Here is a 23391-nt window from a genome sequence, read left to right on the forward strand (position 1 = left end):
TGAATCCACAGCGTGTGCACGCAGCCTAAAGCAGATCATAAATGCTGTTATTAGATGCCAGGTGCAATGGTTGTCCCCATAATCATGTCCGGAAAATAGGATAAAAAAATTTGCTATTAGAAAAAAAAGATTGTGTCAGCATCTTGCCTTAATTATGAAAACAATCCAATTTCAGAATATTTTTTTGTTGTAGCTCAGATTATGAACACTTATGGGCGATATTAGAAAAAATATTTTCCTTGGCCCTCATTAATGTGTTTTTTTTTTTTTTTTTTATTCTACAGCCTTCTCAGTGGCCGCATTTCCTCCCTAAAAGATGAAACTGGCGCCGTGAGTTTTTGTTGAAATTTTGCAAAAATTGCCATTAAAATGTATTTATACAGAAGTTTCTGTTTTCATAATTCTCCGTTATAAGCTGCACTAAAATTAACCAGCCATGTATTAACACAAAATTTCAGTGCTCCCACTCTGGGATTTGATTACAGCTCTGCGGCTGTTCTGTACATGACACGGGACCATGCCAATCATTAGCCACAGTGGTAATGTCCGTATAGATGGCATAGGACCCCATCAGTAGTTTGGCACGTCATTGCTTCAGCCTGATGACAGCCAGTACAGGGTCATGGAAACCTTGACTCTTCATTTGATGGGTTAACCCCTTCACACCGTAGCCCTTTTTTTGCTCCCCTTATTCCCAGAGCCATGACTTTATTTTTCCATCAATATGGCCATGTGAGGGCTTGTTTTTTGCGGGATGAGTTGTACTTTTGAACGACACCATTGGTTTTACCATGTCGGGTACCCGACAAAAAAAAATTCCAAGTGTGGTGAAACTGCAAAAAAAAGTGCAATTCCACAACTGTTTTTTTGGATTTTTTTTTTTTTACTATGTTTGCTAAAACTGACCTGCCATTATGATTTTGAAAGGTCATTATGAGTTCGTAGATACCAAACTTGTACAGGTTTTTTTTTTTTTTAAATTGTCATTTTCCGATACCTGTAGCGTCTACATTTTTCGGGATCTCGGGTTGGGTGAGGGCTTATTTTTTGTGCGCTGAGCTGACGTTTTTAATGATGCAATTTTGGTGTGGATACGATGTTTTGATCATCTGTTATTGCATTTTAACCCCTTAACGACCGCCGATACGCCTTTTAACGGCGGTAATTAAGGGTACTAAAACCACAGCGCCGTTAATTCACGGCGCTGTGATTTAAGTGAATAGCGCCCCCCAGTGTCGGATTTTCTCCGGGGTCTCGGCTGCCAGGGGTAGCCGAGACCCCAGAGAACATGAATCGGTCGGTTTTTACCGACCCCCGCTTTTGCGATCGCCGTTATTAACCCTATAACGGCGACCGCAAAAAAAAAAAAAAAAAGACGCGATTTTACATTTAATTTCTCTCTCCTCTGATGTGATCGCACATCAGAGGAGAGAGAAATAGGGTCCCCGATCCCCCCCGGTACCTCTCTGTGGCCCTCCGTCCCCTCCCGGTGGTCCCACGTCCCGCCGGCATCCTCCGATGGGCGCCGCCATCTTGAATCTGCCGGCTCCGGCTGGTAGATTCCATTCATTATTTTGATCACTATGATAAACGATCATAGTGATCAAAATAAAAAAAATAGTACATAACCCCCCCGTTTATCACTCCCTTATATAGGCCAATATAATGAAATAAAGAAAATATTTTTTTTTTCAGTTTTCCATTAGGGTTAGGGGTAGGGTTGGGCTAGGGTTAGGGCTAGGGTTAGGGTTAGGGTTGGGCTAGGGTTAGGGTTGGGCTAGGGTTAGGGTTGGGCTAGGGTTAGGGTTGGGCTAGGGTTAGGGTTGGGCTAGGGTTAGAATTAGGGTTAGGGCGAACTAGAATTAGGGTTAGGGCGAACTAGAATTAGGGTTAGGGCGAACTAGAATTAGGGTTAGGGCGAACTAGAATTAGGGTTAGGGCGAACTAGAATTAGGGTTAGGGCGAACTAGAATTAGGGTTAGGGCGAACTAGAATTAGGGTTGGGATTAGGGTTAGGGTTGGGATTAGGGTTAGGGCTGTGTTGGGGTTAGGATTGGAGCAAGAATTGAGGGGTTTCCACTATTTGCCAACTTTGGGGGTCTAAAAATTGGGGTCTAAAAAATCACTTTTGTGGAAATAAAAAAAGACTTTTTATTTTCACGGCTCTGCGTTTATAAACTTTTGTGAAGCGCTTGGGGGTTCAAAGTGCTCACCACACATCTAGATAAGTTCCTTAGGGGGTCTAATTTCCAAAATGGGGTCACTTGTGGGGGGTTTCCACTGTTTAGGCCCATCAGGGGCTCTGCAAGCGCAACATGATGCCCGCAGACCATTCCATCAAAGTCTGCATTCCAAAATGGCACTCCTTCCCTTCCGAGCTCTCCCATGCGCCCAAACAGTGGTTCCCCCCCACATATGGGGTATCAGCGTACTCAGGACAAATCGCATAACAACTGTGCGGGTATGATTTCTCCTGTTACCCTTGTAAAAATAAAAATTTGGAGGCGAAAAGATCATTTTTGTGGAAAGAAATAGATTTCTTATTTTCACGGCTCTACGTTATAAACTTCTGTGAAGCCCTTGGGGGTTCAAAGTGCTCACCACACATCTAGATAAGTTCCTTAATGGGTCTAGTTTCCAAAATGGGGTCACTTGTTGGAGGTTTCAACTGTTTAGGCACATTAAGGGCTCTCCGAATGCAACATGGCATCCAATCTCAATTCCAGCCAATTCTGCGTTGAAAAAGTCAAACGGCGCTCCATCCCTTGCGAGCTCTGCCGTGTGCTGAAAAAGTGGTTTACCCCCACATATAGGGTATCATCGTATTCAGGAGAAATTGTACAACAAATTTTGTGGTTGATTTTCTCTTTTAACACTTGTGGAAATAAAAAAAATTGGTTCTGAAGTAAATTTTTTGCAAAAAAAAGTTAAATGTTAATTTTTTCCTTCCACATTGCTTTAGTTCCTGTGAAGCACTTAAAGGGTTAATAAACTTCTTGAATATGGTTTTGAGCACCTTGAGAGGTCTAGTGTTTAGAATGGTGCCACTTTTGGGTATTTTCTGTCATGTACACCCCTCAAAATGACTTTAAATATGATGTGGTCCCTAAAAAAAAATGGTTTTGTAAATTTTGTTGTAAAAATGAGAAATCGCTGGTCAACTTTTAACCCTTATAACTTCCTAACAAAAAAAATTTTTGCTTCCAAAATTGTGCTGATGTAAAGTAGACATGTGGGAAATGTTATTTTTTAAGAAATTTGTGTGACACATCTCTCTGATTTGAGGGCATAAAAATTTAAAGTTTTAAAATTGCAAAATTTTCAAAATTTTCGCCATATTTCCGTTTTTTTCATAAATAAACACAAGACTTATCGAAGAAATTTTACCACTAACATGAAGTACAATATGTCACGAAAAAACAATCTTAGAATCAGCGGGATCCATTAAAGCGTTCCAGAGTTATAACCTCATAAAGGGACAGTGGTCAGAATTGTAAAAATTGGCCTGGTCATTAAGCTGCAAACTGGCTCTGTCGCTAAGGGGTTAATGAAGTGTTGCGGCTACCAAAAAAACATAATTCTGGCGTTTTGACTTTTTATTGTTTTATTTTGAATGGGACGAAAGGGGGGTGATTTGAACTTTTATTCTTTTTATATTTTTTATATATATATATATATATATATATATATATATATATTTTACTTTTTGCGTCCTTCGAAGCTGCGATAACCCGATCGCCTCTGCTACACACAGGCGATGATCAGATCGCCTGTATGTAGCAGGAATTCTCATCACATTAAATGCCCCTGTCAGAGATTGACAGCGGCGTTTAACGCGATTCCACCCGCTGTGGGGCACAGTTCAGCTGTTCAAAACAGCTGGCGTGCCAGGAAAGATGTGGGCTCAGCGCCGGAGCCCATATCAAAGGGAGGGACACGACACCTACCAGCCAGAATGGTATAAATAACTGGTTAAATTAAATGTTTGAATCGCCCCCCCCTGGAGTCAAACCAAATAGTACATGGTACAATATCACAGTGCTAAATGGCTATTATATGCATGCTGTTCTCTCACCAAAATGCAATAAATAATTAACAAGTGAAATGGCAAATAGTGTACACTATCACTGTTAAATAACAAGGACCAGCATGTGCAAGTAAATAACACAAGAGTACCCCAATGGCTCAAGCAAATAAGCAAGTGTCAAAAAAGTTGTCCTTTTTGGGGAGGTAATAGAAAAAATACCCTCAAGGGACCATAGCAGTGGTCAGTTTATATCTTACATCTAACACTCTAAACCAGTCCCCCTTAGGTCAAGTATACACTGGTCTAGGTAGGTGCTATGACCCACGTGTATTGACATACCCAGGTGTCTTCCTCAAGGTCAGTAGTTTGTAGTGGTGTGTTACCGATCTATATATACATAAAATAGATATCATTAGTTCCTACCTGCTGTGAAGCATGTGATGGCAGGAACCAGGAAGCAAGGTTGAGCGGCGCATCAACACTTCTACTGCGCAGGTCCAGATTAGACCAGTCACAAGAAGTGTAACACAAAAGTCTTTAAAAAGGAAAGTGCGCATGCGCAATAAACCAGTGATACTATGGCAACATAACATGCGTACTGCGCACAAGTAAAATACAGGTGTCTGGCACAGAATTAGAGAGAGCCGAAGGACGTCATAGCAAAACTACTACACGTATCAATGTCCGGTTTGATCATAGGCAAAATAAACAAAATAAAATCCCTTCAATGAAGGGGTGCGCATGTGCACCATAACAGTTGTAATGACGCAGCCAAACATTCATTCCCGTCATACACGCTTGCGCAGAATTAAACAGATATCCCGCTAGGAAGTGCGCAAGTGCTGGATCACAACCTCCCACCACCAATACTGAATAATATGCACCTTTAGACTAAATTGTCCAGTAGTAATGAAGCCCCAAGAAAGGTTATATAAAGATACAGTTCCAGTCCATTGTTATACCTTTTGAACAGATAGCCAAATCACATTATCTCAAACCGTATATATACGTTGTACACAGTAGGAATCAAAACCAGGTCCCATAAGGACCACTGAAAAATGGTGAAGTGGGGAAGTTGAATGATAAATCTAACAAAAGATTTTTTTTTATAAAAAAAAATATTTTTTGCTCAGGATGAAAACAGCATGCATACATGTACAGCACCATGGAATCAATGGTGCTATATAAATAATACATATAAATACTCTAGATGTTAGCTTAAAATCACAAGATTCCAAAAATCTTGTTCTTGATAATTGGTAAGGTTCTTGTCCATCAAAGTAAAGTTCTTGTCGTCCCGGTTACACGGGTCAAGGGTCGAATATTGCAGCAGAAGCCACCGGTCAAGGAATGGTTGCAGACCAAGTATTTCATATGCCACAGTGATGGCTGTTGTTATCGCCTCCTTTCTACAAGTGATGTGGAATCTTCAAAGTATCACCTAGAGCAGTGGTCCCCAAACTTTCTGACCTTGAGAGCCACATTCAGCCCTGAGGGTTGCGAGCCACATCCAGGTACTGCCCCCTCACAGCAGTAGCAACCAAAGCCCCCAGTTTGGGTGCAATGATAACCAAAGCTTTTCCACAGAAATCACCCCGAAGCAAAATACCAGGATCCAAGGGTTCCCACAATATCCCCATTCAGTTTTCTCGCAACACACTGTTACATCCAGCTTCAAGCATCTCCTCTTACAGGTAGTATCATCCTGTTACCAGCCTACCATACTCAAATTATCTCTAAATCCCTGAGACCAGTGTATGCATCCAGATCTGCTCTCCTGTGCAGGGCTACTCACAAAATTCACCATTTTGAGATGTGGTCTTCACACCTGTTTCCTGGACCTGGAGCTAATACTCCAAGCTGGCAGACAGCCGCGAGCTACAATTCATGGGACCGCGAGCCACATGTGGCTCCCGAGCTACAGGTTGGGCTAAAGGGTAACTAGGGGGAAAAAACAAGGAAAAAAAATAAGATCAGAAGAGTAACAAAAGAAATAACAAAGGAAGAATACCCAATAGCTTGGTAGGCTCACAGCTCAAGACCTGCACACTGGGTAATCCACAAAAAGGAGAAAGCCATCCCGCTATGTCCTCTTATAGAAACCCATGTACAGTAACTCTTCATTTAAGCCTCCCGGTGTTATGCTTTTTAATTCATAGATCCAACGAGCTTCTTTTCTCAGAAGCTCGTCTTGTCAACCTACCACCCCTGATGTTCAAGGTAACCCCCTCTAATCCCATATCCCGGAGGGTCCTGGAGCTCCCATTATGCCAGTCTAAGATATGTGCTGCTACTGAGGTGATCTGCTTACCCTTGGATCTATCATTCCTAGCCGTGGATATGTTTGATATGTGCTGTTAAACCCTTCGGCGTAGTTCCTGGGTGGTTTGTCCCACATACACCTTGTTGTAGCCACAAATCAGCCTTTGACTTGAGCTGAAAGGATAAAGATGGTAGTGAGATTCCGGTATCCGATAACATAAATGGACATATCAAGCAACCACCACACGGGAGGGACCCTACGTTTGAATTACCAGACCGAAGTCTGGATATGGGTCATCTAAAGTGACTATTTGTAAGACAGTCCTTTAAGTTTTTAGCCCTTCTGGCTACGACAGTAAGCTTTTCTACAATAAACGGCCTTAATTTTGTCTCACTCAGCAAAATCCCCCCAATTATTTTCCAAAATTTGGTGAATGTCACCCCATTGGTTATTATTTTGGGTTATTAAGCTGAGTGTATTCAATTGGGGTCTCACCTGTGTTCTCAAAACATCCTCCCTCGTATTGTTGTGAGAGTGTTCAAAAGCCCTCAAAATCACCTTTCATGGATAGCCTCGTTCCCGGAAACAATCCATGAGCAGCCGTGACTCTTTCTGGAAATCCGACAGTAAACTACAATTCCTTCTAAGACATAGGAATTGTCCTTTCGGGATATTGTTACGAAGATGGCCCGGATGGAAGCTTGTGTAATGCAGTAAATTATTTGTAGCTGTACTATTATGGTGCATGTCATGAAGGGGTTAATATCTTATTTTTTTTTTTATTTTTAGGAAATTGTACTTTACGGAGCACCATAAAAGCCCTTTAAAGTGAGCCATTGCAGTGTGATAATACCCATTTTGCTTTTTATTTTTTAACAGATCTTTATAGACAGAGACCCCACAGTATTTGCTTCAATACTAAACTTCTTACGAACCAAAGAGTTGGATACCAGGTTAGTAAATGGAGGGAATGCATAGAGGCTCAGTATATAATCTAACCCATATATACAGTATCTGTATTTACCCTCTGGCTATTTTATTATTTTTATTTGGTGTTTTGTAGAGGTGTTAACAGTTCCCTTCTCCTACATGAAGCAGAATTTTATGGGATCACACCGCTAGGTATCATATTTTTTCTTACTTTGTCAGTCTATATTACACTAGAAAGAATATGTAATGGTTACCGTGTGTGATAATTTTATATATATATATATATATATATATATATATATATATATATATATATATATTATTTTTACATTTTTAGTTAGACGCCTACAGCTGTGTGAAGAGCTGGAACGCTCCTCGTGTGGGAGTGTATTATTTAATGGATACCTCCCCCCTCCAGGTAAGAGACTATATAGGACTTTTTTTTTTTTCTTCACCCTCCTGAAACCACTCATACACCACTAGGGGGAGGTTGCTACACAGGAATTTATACAGCTGCCATTGAACTAAATGGTAGACATAAACATCTGAATAGTCTGAGCTCCCCCAAGTGGTTGCCTGTTCCCTACAGCCAAGATTCGGGAACAGGCAATGGAAGATGCAACTTAAGGCCTGCAGCGTTCTCTCCCAGAGTATCTCTAAAGAGCAGAGGAAATATTGTGTGAGTAAAGGATTCTTCAGGAATGCTTTTGGTTGGAAGACCTTGCTCCCTCTGTGCTCAGCACTGCCCGATGCTGCACCTTGGTGAACCATAAGCCCCCTATACAGATTTGACTAAAGTCACTGAAATCTGTTGCATCAGCCAATCATTTAATATGTAAGCGGGTTCTAAAACCTTAAGTTATTTGGAGCTTTTTTTCTTGGGATGTACAAATTCACTATATGTGTCAGCATCATTAGTACTTTCATCCTGCAGCAGGGAGCGACCGATTAAACAAGCCTTGATCATTTCTTTTGCAGTTTTTCCGGCCAAGAAGAGGAATCGTCACAGCGTGTCCGGGCTGCAGGTCAGCTCCCGAAGTGCAGGAAACGAGCGTGCACCTGTTCGGAGGAGTAACACTATGCCCCCCAATTTGGGGGGTGCTGGCATTCTTGGACGTTTGTTGGAAGAGAGGAGCTATGGAAATGGAGGTTGGTTGTTGTAATGTTCATTTTTACAATAGAGAGAGATATGTCTTACATGGATCTGTGCATAGACATTTCACAGATCCTTGTGAACATTGGAAGGATACACGATGGGTCACCAGCCATATTACAAGGACGCCTGCTGTCAGATTGCACATTGAGAACCGCACATAAATCACATGCATAATACATTAGGTGGGAATGCAGACTACTTATAACTCTTGTGTCCCATGGTTTTAGGTCATGCAGAGACAATACAAACCTTCAGTCCTGCTTTACATACGATATTGTACTGAAACATTCTTGACTTGGTTGCTTCTAGGGCTGTCTGGTGACCCTGGCATGGTCAGAATCATTTGTGGACATCATAATTGGATTGCCGTGGCTTTTGCTCAGTTCATAATCTGTTACAGGTAATGTTTAGTATGGAAGGAAGTTGAACTTTTATCATGAGGGAAACCATGGGAGAATTCTGCTGGTATCAGGAGGCTGACCTTAAGAAAAAAGTCTCCTCCCCAGCTGGCTACACTTGCCTACTGGTAGCCACACGTATTTAGCTGCAACTAGGCTGGCACATTGAAGCCCCACCAGTACACATTACTCGCCCACCTGTACATCAGTCGCTGCTCCTTTTGATATTTTTGACGCTGATTGTTTTGCTTTTTGTCTCTGGAGAAAAACGCATCAACATTTAGAAGTTCAACAGGTTATGTCAGGAGAGAATTGCTAGTATTCACAAAGACATTTGATTGTTGGCCGATGCTTCCAAAATCGGTGGGTTTGACTGAGCTTAGTCTTGTGTAATGAGCCCTCAAATGATCAATTTCATTAATTTCATCATTTCAATTTCATCAATAGAAAATGATGGAAAAAAACAGTGAGCGTGAAAGGCCCACTGACTATTGCAACTCTTCTTTGTGCTAATGATTGGAAGGGAACTGATGCCAGACCACCACCTATCACATCTTCTGACATGGAAATATCAACCCAGTGTAACCGGATGAGCGTCATGACACATGGAAGATTGTGTGTGTTTTTTGCATTTTATGATTTTTTAAAATTTATACTTTGATTAAAGTTTAAAAATAATTTAATTACCTTGGATAATGGGATTTTCTTTATCGCCTTATTGGGGGACAAAGATTACCATGGGTGTATGCTGCTGCTGCTAGGAGGCTGACACTATGGCAAAACAAGAAAATTAGCTCCTCCCCGGCAGTATACACCCACCGACAGGCACCAAGTACCTCAGTTTGTGCTTAGTGTCTGTAGGAGGTGGACCGGGAGCTCCCCAGATCCGCATATAACAAATTCTTTTTCCTTTCAGGTTTTAGTTGTGTGCATTAATTTTTTTCAATTTATTTTTCAGATTCAGCATCAGGAAACAGGATGTCAGTTCATCCTGCTTTTCCATATCAGGCGGCTGAGCGAGCATTGTGGTATTGCCCACATCGCAACTCTCAGGACCGCAGGCGGGACCTTCCCCTATCACTCTCGGGTGCTATGGGCTATTGACGGGTGGCCGGTCCTAGCCGATTCCCCTCCTCAGCCCTCTCCCGGGACAGGGCTGAGAGGAAGACGGCGGCCGCCAGCGGTGACGTTTCCCCTGCCAGCATGAGTTTGGCGCTGTCTTCTGCACCATACGGACATGGTGCGGGTACAGAGGATCATCTCTCCCAGCGGCCTGCTCTCTATCGTGGGCCCCTGCGGTCATCCTCTTCAGGGACGTCAGGTAAGCTGATCTGAATGTCTCCTCCAGCCCCGCTCTCAAAAATGGACCCAAGCTGACCCATTCAGCCCCATTACAGGCGGTACAGCGCCCCCTGTTTGAAATACCCACCATGCAGTCTCTCCACATTAATGTTATCAGGATCGGTGCCTCTCAGGGCCGATTTGAATTTCCCGCCCTTTTTTCACCGGGTGCTCTGTCAGACGCGCGCCCCTTCTGCTATCACCGGGGGGTCCAGCGGTGGTTTCCGCGGGCAGCAACCTACCCGGTACCTTCACTGTCCCTGCGGCTTCACTGGCTCCGGGCGTGCCGTCGCATGTTAGTGCACAGGGAAACGCTTTCACTTTCAGTTTGAAAGCTTCCTCTTCCCTCTCTGCACGCGCTTTCTTCGCGCACTTTTTAGCCCATCATAGGGCTGCTTTGACTTCAGCGCTGTCAGTCTGACCTTAACCGCGCCTCCCCTCGGTCCTCTTCCAATCACGCAGCTCGGCGGTTAAGCCCCGCCCACCGCTAGCGTTTCCTGTCATTTCTGGATATCATCTTCTCTCCCTTCACCGGATCTCTTCCTGGGGGACACAACGGTTTTTTGCTCCGCATCTGAACCTCGGTAGGCTCGGCGCTTCTACAGTCTGACGCTATAATTAGCTCTCCACGGCAGTTCCCTATCAGGTAGCGCTACTACCGCATAGACATATGTCCAATCCTGCAGGGGCTCTCTTTTCTAGACCCACCGCTATTCACTACGCCTGCGCGCGCTGTAAAAAGAAGTGGGCATCAGGTCAGTCGTCTCCTTTCTGCCCGTCCTGCAGCCCTTCCACCATGTCTGCCCCTCAGGAGCACTCCGAGCCCCGGAATGAGAGCACCCCACCCCCTGAGTGGGCCGTTGGAATGTCTCAGTCGGTCTCTGATCTGACTAAAGTTTCTCAGTCTCTGGTCCAGGTCATAGAACGGTTACCCCAGGTATCTACAGCCATCTGTGCGCCGACCTCCCCTCATGGTGAGTCGCCTGCACCTGACCGCGACCTTCAGACGGACAGGCCGGGTAGGGGCTCTAGGAAGCGGGTTCTGTCTGGCTCTTCTTCCAGGTTGCAAGGTCCTTCCGCTTTGCCCAGGCTACGCTCCTCGTCTCCCTCATCAGCAAACGACCCTAGGTCCGACGAGGATTCCCAATCTGGATCTGACTCAGAGGCGGACAACATAGCTAGAACTCGGGACATGGTGGATAGTCTCATATCGGCTATATTCCAAACCCTCAAGATAAAGGAGGATAAGGCACCCCCTCAGGAATGCTCTGTTTCTTTTAAGAGAGCGAGGCCTCCCTCTCAAACCTTTCCTAATCACAAGGAGTTCGACACTTCCTTAGCCAATCACTGGCAACATCCTGAGAAACGTTTTTCAGGCCGCAGGTACTTAGATGTGCTATATCCCTTCGATGCGGATCTAGTCACAAAATGGACCAAAGCTCCCGAGGTAGAACCACCAGTTTCCCGTCTGTCTTCTAAGACGGTTCTGTCCCTTCCGGACGGAGATTCGCTTAAAGATCCGACAGACAGGCAAATAGAATCATTGGCGAAGTAAATTTTTGAGGCATCCGGCGCCTCACTCTGTCCTATTTTTGCCTCCGCTTGGGTGGCGAAAGTCATTTCAGCTTGGGCAAAAATTCTTTGCAAGGGCATTTCGACGGCAGCACCTCAGGACGAGCTGGCAGATTTAGCAGACCAGATTAATCATGCGGGTAAATACCTTTTGGCCGCCTCCTTGGACGCGGCTGGGTGCGTAGCAAGAGCTAACAGCAACATAGTAGCCATACGCCGCATCCTTTGGTTGAAGTCGTGGAGTGCGGACACCACCTCAAAAAAAGTCGCTCACCAACCTGACGTTTCACGGCTCTAGGCTCTTTGGCGCCAAGCTGGATCAGATAATCTCGGATGCCACTGGTGGTAAGAGTACTTCCCTTCCTCAGTCCCGGCCTAGAAGGTCTTTTAACAGGAAAGCTTCTCGGCCGTTTTGGTCCTTTCGCGCCTTCTCTCCCGCAGAAGGTTCATCCCAGCAGGACCTGCCCACCGCTTCCAGAGACCGGAGAAAACCATCTTATAAACCCGCCCCCCGCTGGAGATCAAGAGGTCAGCCCTCCAGGTCTTCAGGGCCCCGGTCCGGCAGATTTTCATCTAAGTGACGGGTCACCACCACCTGGAAATCCTTCCAGGGTGGGAGGCAGACTTTCCTCTTTCAAGGACGCATGGCTATCCGTTGTCGACGACGCTTGGGTCAGGGAAATCATCACATCCGGATACAAAATCAAATTTTCTTCCCTCCCAAACAGTCGCTTCTTCCTGTCTCGACCCCCAAGACAGCGGTCCCAGATTCCAGGGTTCCTTCAGGCCTTCTCCTCCCTCCTTTCCGCCGGGGTTATCGTTCCCGTTCCTTCAAACAAACGGTTTTCAGGGTTCTACTTGAATCTCTTCGTAGTCCCGAAAAAAGACGGCTCCCTTCGTCCAATTTTGGACCTCAAGTTGTTCAACCGCCACGTGAGGATCCTCCACTTCAAGATGGAGTCTCTGCGCTTGGTAATAGCCTCGATGGAACCCGGGGAGTTCCTCTGCTCTGTGGACATACAGGATGCATACCTCCACATCCCTATTTGTTTGCAACATCAGAGATATCTCCGCTTTGCGATTCAGGACAATCTCTACCAGTTCACGGCCCTTCCCTTCGACCTAGCCTCCGCTCCCCGTGTCTTTACGAAGGTGATGGCAACAGTCATGGCCATCCTTCGATCCAGGGGGATTCTCATCATCCCTTACCTGGACGTTCTCCTGATCAAGGACTCGTCCCGCCAAGACTGTCTTCAAAGTCTTCAGATAACCCTGGATGCTCTCGTACGCCTCGGATGGATAGTCAACAAGGAGAAGTCCATCCTGCACCCTACCCAGCATCTGACCTTTTTGGGCATGGAATTCGACACGAATCTAGCCCGGGTGTTTCTACCGAGGGACAAGTTTTCAACCCTTTGCAAGGGAATCCAATCCCTAAAACGCTCGAGGATCATGTCCCTTCGGTCCTGCATGAGGGTCCTGGGGAAGATGATAGCTTCCATGGAAGCAGTGCCTTTCGCACAATTTCACTCGCGCCCTCTCCAGCTGTTCCTCCTTTCAGTCTGGGACAAGACTTCTTTTCTCTGGACCGCCCCATCCTCCTTCCGCTCAGAGTCAGACTATCGCTGACTTGGTGGACTTTGTCGGCGCCAGTTCTCCAGGGAAGGTCCTTTCTTCCGCCTCAGTGGCAAGTCATCACCACCGATGCCAGTCTCCTGGGATGGGGGGCAGTTTACCGTCGGAAAACGGCCCAAGGGTGCTGGAGCGCCCAGGAGGCTCTTCTTCCCATCAACCTTCTGGAGATCAGAGCAATCTTCCTTGCTCTCCTTCATTGGCAGCCTCTCCTCGTAGGCAAACCAGTCCGCATTCAGTCAGACAACGCCACCGCCGTGGCGTACATAAACCACCAGGGCGGTACTCACAGCAGGCAGGTAATGTCAGAAGTGGCGAAGATACTGCTTTGGGCAGAGCGTCACGTTCCGGCGATCTCCGCCGTTCACATTCCAGGGGTGGAGAATTGGGCAGCCGACTTCTTAAGTCGCCAGGGTCTAGCATCAGGCGAATGGTCCCTTCATCCCACAGTTTTCAATCAGATATGCCAGCGTTGGGGCACCCCGGACGTCGATCCCATGGCATCTCGGATGAACAACAAAGTTCCTCACTTTGTAGCCAGGTCCAGGGATCCTCTAGCCGTCGGTTGCGACGCCCTGGTAATTCCGTGGTCCCAGTTCCAACTGCCTTACCTGTTTCCTCCCCTTGCCCTAATCCCAAGGGTTGTCAAAAAGATAGTCAGAGGGCATCCCAGTCATTCTGGTGGCTCCAGACTGGCCAAGACGTCCTTGGTACCCGGAGTTGGTGAACATGCACGCGGACGTCCCCTGGAGGCTTCCAGACCGTCCAGATCTTCTCTCACAAGGCCCCCTTTACCACCAGAATTCACAGTCTCTGAGTTTAACGGCGTGGCCGTTGAGGCCGCAATTCTGAGAGAATCAGGGTTTTCCAGCCGGGTCATTCAAACCATGATCAGAGCTAGGAAGCCAGCCTCCTCCCGCATTTACCATAGGTACTGGAAGGCATTTTTCCGTTGGTGCGTTGATAACGATGTTTTTCCATTGTCGTTCTCCATTCCATCCATACTTTGCTTCCTCCAGTCCGGTTTGGATGCGGGCCTGTCTCTCAGTACCCTCAAAGGCCAGGTGTCTGCCCTGGCAATCCTCTTCCAGAAAGAGCTGGCTTCCTTGCCGCTGGTGAAGACCTTTCTCCAAGGAGTCGCCCATGTGGCTCCTCCTCATCATTCTCCGATAGATCCGTGGGATCTCAATCTCGTTCTTCGCGCTCTCCAAAAGGTGCCGTTCGAACCAATCCAGGACATTCCTCTGTCCCTTCTCTCATGGAAGGTGGCTTTTCTAATTGCCATTACATCCATCAGGAGAGTTTCTGAGCTGGCGCCTTTATCCTGTCGTTCCCCGTACCTAATCCTCCACCAAGATAAGGTCGTTCTCAGGCCAGTTCCTTCCTTCCTTCCTTCCTTCCAAAGGTGGTATCCCCCTTTCATATTAACGAAGATATCGTCCTTCCATCGTTTTGTCCTGCGCCTGCTCATCCTCTGGAAAAGTCGCTCCACAAACTGGATGTAGTGAGAGCCTTGCGAGTTTATCTTGCCAGGACCACTTCTTTTCGCCAATCCGACTCCCTGCTTGTCATCTCTGAAGGTCACCGGAAAGGGCTTCCGGCATCCAAATCCACAATTGCTCGCTGGATTCGTTCTACCATCCTGGAAGCCTACCGACTTCAGGAAAAACGCCCCCCTCCGGGAGAGAGAGCCCACTCCACCCGGGCTGTAGGGGCTTCTTGGGCTGTGCGACACCAGGCTTCGGCCTTACAACTTTGCAGAGCCGCGACCTGGTCGTTTTTGCACACCTTTCCGAGGTTCAATAGGGTTCATACCCAGGCCTCGTCTGATGCAGCTCTTGGTAGAAAGGTTCTGCAGGCGGCGGTCGCACATCGGCCGACCTAAGTCCTTCCTTCTTTCGTTCCTTTATGGCTGTTCCCACCCTCGGGACTGCTTTGGAACGTCCCATGGTAATCTGTGTCCCCCAATAAGGCGATAAAGAAAGAGGGATTTTGGGTTCTTACCGTAAAATCTTTCTTGGAGCCTTCATTGGGGGACACAGCACCCTCCCTGTTTAAGTTGTACCGTGTTGGGTCTTCGAGTCCCTTGTTGGGTTGGTACATATGTTCATAGTTTTTGGTTGCTTCTCCTACTGCTTTTTCACCAACTGAGGTACTTGGTGCCTGTCGGTGGGTGTATACTGCCGGGGAGGAGCTAATTTTCTTGTTTTGCATAGTGTCAGCCTCCTAGCAGCAGCAGCATACACCCATGGTAATCTTTGTCCCCCAATGAAGGCTCCAAGAAAGAGATTTTACGGTAAGAACCCAAAATCCCTCTTTTCTGCAACTTTTTTTTAGAATGAAAGAGACTTCTGGATGGCAGCTGATTTTCACTAGCCCTTGCCTGGACTGGGTTATTGAGCGGGTGGCTCTTAATGCCAAGACGATTGGAGGATCCCTGGGAGACCATGACAAAATGCTTGCAGTCTCTTCCTGCAGTGAGATCATCTTGTGGGCAATCACTGCTGATGGCACAGGAAGCGAAATAGGTAAGGCAAGTGTGAACATGGCATCTATAAATGTAACCATGTGCTCAATTGATGCTTTGGAGATTGCAGCATTCTCTGATGAGGAGAAGTCCTAGGTTAGGCTGTTGCTAGTAGCTTACTATTATTATACCTCTTTCAGGGGTCTTTAGTCTCGGGGTCCCTGCTGAAGCCTTGTTCTTTGTGGGAAATCAGCTAATAGCCACCAGCCATACCGGCAAGATAGGCGTGTGGAACGCAGTGACCAAACACTGGCAGGTGGGACTTCTAATTCTGCTCAATGGACACATTTATCTTTGGTTTTTACCTAATTCTGAATGATTTTAATTTTTTTCACACATATTACATTAACATGCAAACCTAAATTCACATTGTATATTATTGTGTGTATAATAATAATAATAATCTTTATTTTTTATATAGCGCTAACATATTCCGCAGCGCTTTACATTTTGCACACATCATCATCACTGTCCCCGATGGGGCTCACAATCTAAATTCCCTATTAGTATGTCTTTAGAATGTGGGAGGAAACCGGAGTGCCCGGAGGAAACCCACGCAAACACGGGGAGAACATACAAACTCCTTGCAGATGTTGTCCTTGGTGGGATTTGAACCCAGGACCCCAGCGCTGCAAGGCTGCAGCGCTAACCACTGAGCCACCGTGCCGCCCTGTATGTATTGCAATGAGTGACTGTTGTGACACTTCACGCATTTCTCCATTTTGGGACAGATCCAGGATGTGGTACCCATAAACAGCTATGACACCGCTGGATCCTTCCTTCTGCTTGGGTGTAATAATGGCTCCATCTACTATGTAGGTAAATTACTTTTATTTTCGCTGGTTAATGATGGGTAGGTACATTTTTTAATTTTTTTCCCTTTCATGTCAAAAATGAAACCCAATTTCATGACTTATTCAACTCCATTCATCCATTATATATTTCTCTACTAAGTTGATGTTGTGTGGTTTTTTACTCTGTCGCCTAATTGGGGGACACAGAACCTTGGGTGTTATGCTGCTGTCCACTAGGAGGCGACACTATGCATAATCTGAAAAAAGATTAACTTTGGCTCCTCCTCTGCAGTATACACCCCTGGACGGCGTCAGCCTTCTCCAGTTTTTGCTTAGTGTCGCAAGGAGGCACACCTTTTTTCTTCCGTTTTTTTCCTTTTTTCACGGAAATACAGATGAAGAAAAGTGGGTCTCCAGCGAGACTCCCGGCATGGCTCCCTCCTCGGTCCCCTATTAGGGGTACCCGGTTGAGGTTGAGGTGGTTTTTTTCCCCATGTCGCTCCCTCCCCAGTCCCTCGGGTCCTGGTTCGAGGTCGAGACCCCCCTCCTTCCCCAACACCCTTAAGGGGTCTGGGTTGAGGTCGAGGCGAGGATGAAGACCCCCTGACGGTGACAGACGCACCCTCCCTAATCCCCCGCAGGGGGTATTAGGTTGAGACGCCTCAGGTAGGGTCGGAGATCAGGCAGCATTCCGCAGCTTCCAGGGACCCCAGGCCGGCTGAGGGATCCTGTGGGGGCCGGGGGAGGGTGCGGACTGGATGGCACAGCAGAAACAGGGCTTTTGCTGCGTCCCTGTCTCTGCAGCAGCAGCGGCTCCATAGCCCTTCAGGGGCCCCCCATACAAAAACCGCTACCCCTGCTACCCCCACCGCTATCCAGTCGACCGTTCTGGGGGGGTCTGGTACAAATCCGCCCCCCCCCCGGACTACCGCGCCGCTCTGGAGCCCTCCTGGGCATCAGGCTTCAAATTTAGACCGCGGCTTCGGCCTAGCTGAAGCCGCCGCCTTTTCCCCGCCCCCCGGCCCGCCCCCCGGATGACCAAAATGACACACTGGAGTGTCATAGAAGGGGCGGATTGAGGCAGAAAGGGCGCGTTTTTACACAGCCCAGCGCGCCCTTTTCAGCTCTCCGCCCCCTCCTCCCTCTCCTCAGAGCCCCGGTGGCCATTTTTTCTGGATGAGATCCAGGAGAGAAGCATCACAGCGGTCTCCGGGGGGCACAGAACTTGGATCTGTCGGCGCTGGACCTAGGGGCACACCGGTGGGGTAAGCTCACAGCTGGGTTCTCATTACTCAGCTGTGAATCTATACTTCCTATAAGGCTTTCTGTGGGTTCCCTCTGCGTAGCCACCCCTGTACGATCCCTTATAGCCAGCCTCTGTGCACTATGCCGGGCTCAAGGAAGAGAACCAGGCAGGAATGTTTCTATGCATTCTGCACAGCCTGCAAAGCCACGCTCCCTAGTGGGAGCACGTATCCGCACTGCCGGGTCTGCATCCAGAACTCTGGGTCAGAACCCCAGGGAGTCCCTACTGACGCTTCAGTGTCACAGGCCACGCCGGAATGGGCAACTCAGATGTCTCAGTCTATGTCACAGTCCATAGACAACCTAACTGCTACATTGCTGCAAGCTCTGCAGAGTCGGACCCCGGCTATGGACGGTACACAGCAAACGGACAGCTTGTCTCAGGAACATGCTGCTTCTGACTCTCACAGACGTAAGCGGACTCACAGGTCTCGATCACCTGAGTCGCACTATAGCAAAAGGTCGTTCCCCTCTAGGGAGAGACAGCGTCATTCCAGGTCTCCTGGGCAGTCCCCTGCCACAGACAGACAGTGCAATTTACCACAGGGATCCCCCACCACAGAAGACCCCCGCCCCAGGTCGCCCTCCAGGGATCACCTTAGTGAGGCACAGGATTCGGAGGGCATCTGTGACTCCGACTCAGATAATGAAACGGTCAGGTCCGTGGTACCTTCTCCCCCTAGCAATACAGCGCTAGTTGAGGACATAATTTCTTCTATTCATCGGGTGCTAAAAATTCCAGAGTCGCCCCCGGAAGTCCCAAAACATAGGATTTGCTTCGAAAGTGTTCAAAAACCACCTAAGGTCTTCCCTAATCACGATGAGTTTGAGAAAATACTTACCAAACAGTTTGCGCAGCCTGACAAAAAATTCACTAATCGCAAATATCTGGAAGCGAAGTACCCTTTCCCACATGAAGACAACAAACAATGGGCAGATCCACCTGAAGTGGACCCTCCGGTTTCTGGGCTAGCAGCGCAGACTTTACTCTCTCTGCCGGATAGCTCAACCCTCAGGGACGCAGCAGACCGGCAAGTAGAACGCATGGCTCGTTCTATTTTCGAAGCGGCAGGCGCCTCTCTGGGCCCTGCGTTTGCTTCAGTTTGGGCAGCCAAGGCCATCCTAGCTTGGGCCAAAAGACTACAGGAGGGTCTTCAGGCTTCAAATCCTGAACTCTCGGACCAAGCGGTCCAGATGGCAGTGGTAGCAGACTACATGATTCATGCAGCCCTGGATTCCGCCAGAGGTGTAGCGGGAATAGCATCAAACGCGATCACGATCCGACGCATCCTCTGGCTGCGAGAATGGAAAGCGGATGCGGCCTCAAAGAAGTCCCTCACGCGACTTCCGTATTCTACTGGTAGACTTTTCGGCGAAAAGTTGGACACCATGATAGCCAATGCCACCGGGGGTAAGAGTACCTCTCTCCCTCAACTAAAACCGAAACGCACGTTCAAACGAAGAAACCAGACGCGATTCCGATCCTTTCGGAATTCCTCGGGCTGGTCCGTTTCGCGCCCAGTGCAAAACCGCAACCGTTCTCCACGCAGAGACAACCCACGGACGCAGCAGCGACCGGACAGGGCTTGGCAGTCGAAAGCAGGCCAAGCGAAACCCAAGGGAGGAAAACCTCAGAACTTCACTTCATCATGACTCGAGACCTCCGGAAGACACCCCACCAGTAGGCGGCCGACTTTTACTCTTTCAGCAAGTCTGGCTGCCTATTACAGAAGACAGGTGGGTCAGGGAAATAGTGTCTTCCGGATACAAGATAGAGTTCACTTCCGTTCCACCGAACCGGTTCTTCCTTTCTGTTCCTCCAACACCACCAGAAAAGGCTCGTGTCTTCCACCAAGCGGTTTCCTCTCTCCTTCAATCAGGAGTTGTGGTGCCGGTTCCCGCGAACGAGAGATTCCGAGGATTCTACTCAAATTTGTTTGTAGTCCCCAAGAAAGGAGGCGGCGTCCGACCCATACTGGACCTAAAACAGCTCAACAATTACGTACGGGTCCGTCATTTCCGCATGGAGTCCCTCCGGTCCATCGTTGCATCCATGGAGCAGGGAGAATTCCTCGCCTCCATAGACATACAGGATGCGTATCTCCACATACCAATTGCTCCCGCCCACCAAAGGTTTCTCAGGTTCGCGGTCAACCAAAACCACTACCAGTTTGTCGCCCTTCCGTTCGGACTCGCCACGGCTCCAAGAACGTTCACCAAAGTCATGGCGGCCACCATGGACGTCCTGCACTCAAGAGGCATTCTAGTCGTCCCGTACCTGGACGACCTCCTCGTCAAGTCTCCCACTTTCAAAGACTGCGAGGTCAGTGTCTCAATCACTCTAGACACTCTGAGTCGCCTGGGATGGCTAGTCAACCTACAGAAATCGTCGACCATCCCAACTCGGACTCTAACATTCCTGGGAATGGTATTCGACACCACCAGGGGCCTGGTGCTCCTTCCCAAGGACAAGACACTGGCCATCCGTCTGGGAGTTTGCACACTCCTTCGCAGTCCTCCTCGATCTCTCCGGTTTGCCATGAGAATCCTCGGCAGGATGGCAGCAGCAATAGAGGCAGTGCCATTTGCCCAGTTTCACCTCAGGGTCCTTCAGCTAGCCATACTCAGATCTTGGGACAGGAACCCCTTCTCCCTCGACAGGGAGTTCAGGTTGACGTCATCGACCAGGAGGTCCCTGCACTGGTGGCTCAAACCAACCTCGCTTACACGAGGGAAGCCATTCCTCTCAGGACAATGGAAGATCCTGACTACCGATGCAAGCCTGACAGGCTGGGGGGCGGTACACCTACATCACAGGGCACAGGGCAAGTGGTCACCGAGGGAAGTGACATTGCCCATCAATGTTCTGGAAATCAGGGCCATTCTCTTGGCACTGAGAGCCTTTCATCACTTGCTTGCAGCCTCGCACATACGGATACAGTCGGACAATGCCACGGCTGTGGCATACGTGAATCACCAAGGCGGGACCCGCAGCTCCCAGGCAATGAGAGAAGTGGCTCATATCCTCCGCTGGGCGGAAGACACAAGGTCGGTTCTTTCTGCGGTACACATTCCGGGTGTAGAAAACTGGGAAGCCGACTTCCTCAGCAGGCAAGGAATGGACTCGGGGGAGTGGTCTCTCCATCCCGAGATTTTTTACCAGATCTGTCAACGATGGGGAACCCCGGATGTGGACCTAATGGCATCCCATCTCAATGCCAAGGTTCCCAATTTCATGGCCAGGACACACGACCCGCGGTCGCTCGGAGCGGATGCCCTGGTCCAGGACTGGTCCCAGTTCCGACTCCTGTACATTTTTCCACCCCTCCCCCTAATAGCCAGGGTCGTGAGGAAGGTCAAGCAAGAGGGAGTTCCGACCATCCTCATCGCGCCAGACTGGCCCAGACGTACTTGGTACGCCGACATCGTCCAACTTACGGCAGACGCCCCCTGGCGTCTACCCGACCGCCACGACCTTCTGTCTCAAGGTCCGTTCTTCCACCAGAATTCAGGGGCCCTCAATTTGACGGCATGGCCCTTGAAACCTGGATTCTAACCCAGGCAGGTTTTTCACCGGCAGTCATTGCAACTATGATCAGGGCAAGGAAGCCTGCCTCTGCCAAGCTCTATTATCGTACCTGGAGAGCCTTCTTTTCTTGGTGCGAATCTCATGGACAAGTCCCACTCCCTTATTACCTCCCGAAGGTACTAGGTTTTCTTCAATCGGGCCTAGATGCCAAGCTATCCTTAAGTTCGCTTAAGAGTCAGGTGTCGGCGCTTTCAGTCCTTTTTCAAAAGCGCATTGCTATTAAACCGCAAGTAAGGACTTTCATCCAGGGAGTTTCCCGATTGGTTCCTCCCTACAAACGTCCGATGGATACGTGGGACCTCAATCTGGTCCTGACAGCATTGCAAGCTCCACCCTTCGAACCTCTTAGAGAAGTTCCACTCTCCATTCTGTCTCAGAAAGTGGTTTTTCTAGTGGCTATCACCTCGTTACGCAGAGTGTCGGAATTGTCAGCACTTTCCTGCAGACGACCTTTCCTAGCCTTTCACCAGGACAAGGTGGTTCTCCGCACGGTACCATCCTTCCTTCCGAAGGTTGTGTCCAACTTTCACCTTAACGAAGAGATTTCACTGCCTTCCCTTTGCCCGGTTCCGGTACATAGAGTGGAGAAGGCTCTGCATACGCTTGACCTAGTCAGGGCATTGCGGATTTACGTGTCCAGGACTGCACCTTTCCGGAAATCCGATTCCCTCTTCATTCTTACGGAAGGTAGTCGCAAGGGGTTGCCGGCTTCCAAGGCTACCCTTGCCAGGTGGATCAAGTCCACCATACATGAGGCCTACCGACTTAACAGTTCCCCTCTTCCGGCCGGTATCACGGCACACTCTACACGGGCAGTAGGGGCCTCCTGGGCCATTCGGCATCAGGCTTCGGCACAACAAGTGTGCAAGGCGGCCACTTGGACTAGCCTACACACGTTTACGAAAAACTACAGTGTTCATACCCAGTCCTCAGCGGATGCGAGCCTGGGTAGACTGGTTCTGCAGGCGGCAGTACCCCAAGTCTAGGGGACTGTCGGCACAATATTCGTCCACTGCTTCCCACCCAGGGACTGCTTTGGGACGTCCCAAGGTTCTGTGTCCCCCAATTAGGCGACAGAGTAAAGGAGATTTTTGTGTACTCACCGTAAAATCTCTTTCTCTTAGCCTTTAATTGGGGGACACAGCTCCCACCCTGTTGCCCTTACGGGCCGTTGTTTCCTGTTGAGTTCTCATATTGTTCTTGAGCTCGTACATAGTAGCCTTCTTACAGGCATGGTTATGTTATTTGGTTACGTTCCTCCTTATGCTTTGGCACAAAACTGGAGAAGGCTGACGCCGTCCAGGGGTGTATACTGCAGAGGAGGAGCCAAAGTTAATCTTTTTTCAGATTATGCATAGTGTCGCCTCCTAGTGGACAGCAGCATAACACCCAAGGTTCTGTGTCCCCCAATTAAAGGCTAAGAGAAAGAGATTTTACGGTGAGTACACAAAAATCTCCTTTTTTTTTTTTTTTTTTTAACCTTCTTTTGGTTTCTCATATTGTGTCTTTTTTCTGTTCTTACACAGATGTCCAGAAGTTTCCTTTGCGAATGAAGGACAATGATCTTCTTGTTACAGAACTTTACCGAGATCCTTCGGAGGATGCCATAACTGCCCTTAGCGTCTATCTCACACCCAAAACAAGTATGAGTTTGCAATCCCCCCCACCCCAATGTTTTTAAGCTTAAAATCTGATCCGATCCAGCCTTTGTCTGATGTTCTCCTCACGTTAAATCGTCCATAAAATCACATCTGACTGTTACATTGGGGAATAAAGATTTTCATCATTAACTTTTTATATATATTTAAGTCCCACTGTGTGTCTCTTCTGACAGAATACGCACATTACTTTCTTACA

At 48.1% G+C, this 23391-nt stretch overlaps 1 protein-coding gene across 1 annotated transcript in view; it reads left to right on the forward strand.

Moving 5' to 3' along the window:
- The window catches only part of SHKBP1 (SH3KBP1 binding protein 1), a 39815-nt gene that overhangs the window by 2944 nt on the left and 13480 nt on the right, over window positions 1–23391 (forward strand). The window contains exons 3-12 of the mRNA XM_073549295.1: window positions 285–330; window positions 7170–7243; window positions 7354–7412; window positions 7558–7638; window positions 8199–8369; window positions 8686–8776; window positions 15657–15847; window positions 15987–16102; window positions 16578–16665; window positions 23061–23177. Coding sequence (XP_073405396.1) covers window positions 285–330; window positions 7170–7243; window positions 7354–7412; window positions 7558–7638; window positions 8199–8369; window positions 8686–8776; window positions 15657–15847; window positions 15987–16102; window positions 16578–16665; window positions 23061–23177 — 1034 coding nt within the window. The remainder of the gene's footprint in view (window positions 1–284; window positions 331–7169; window positions 7244–7353; window positions 7413–7557; window positions 7639–8198; window positions 8370–8685; window positions 8777–15656; window positions 15848–15986; window positions 16103–16577; window positions 16666–23060; window positions 23178–23391) is intronic.

This window comes from Dendrobates tinctorius, unplaced genomic scaffold, assembly GCF_039654945.1.
Source record: "Dendrobates tinctorius isolate UK_male_01 unplaced genomic scaffold, ASM3965494v1 ptg000158l, whole genome shotgun sequence".
NCBI lineage: Eukaryota > Metazoa > Chordata > Amphibia > Anura > Dendrobatidae > Dendrobates > Dendrobates tinctorius.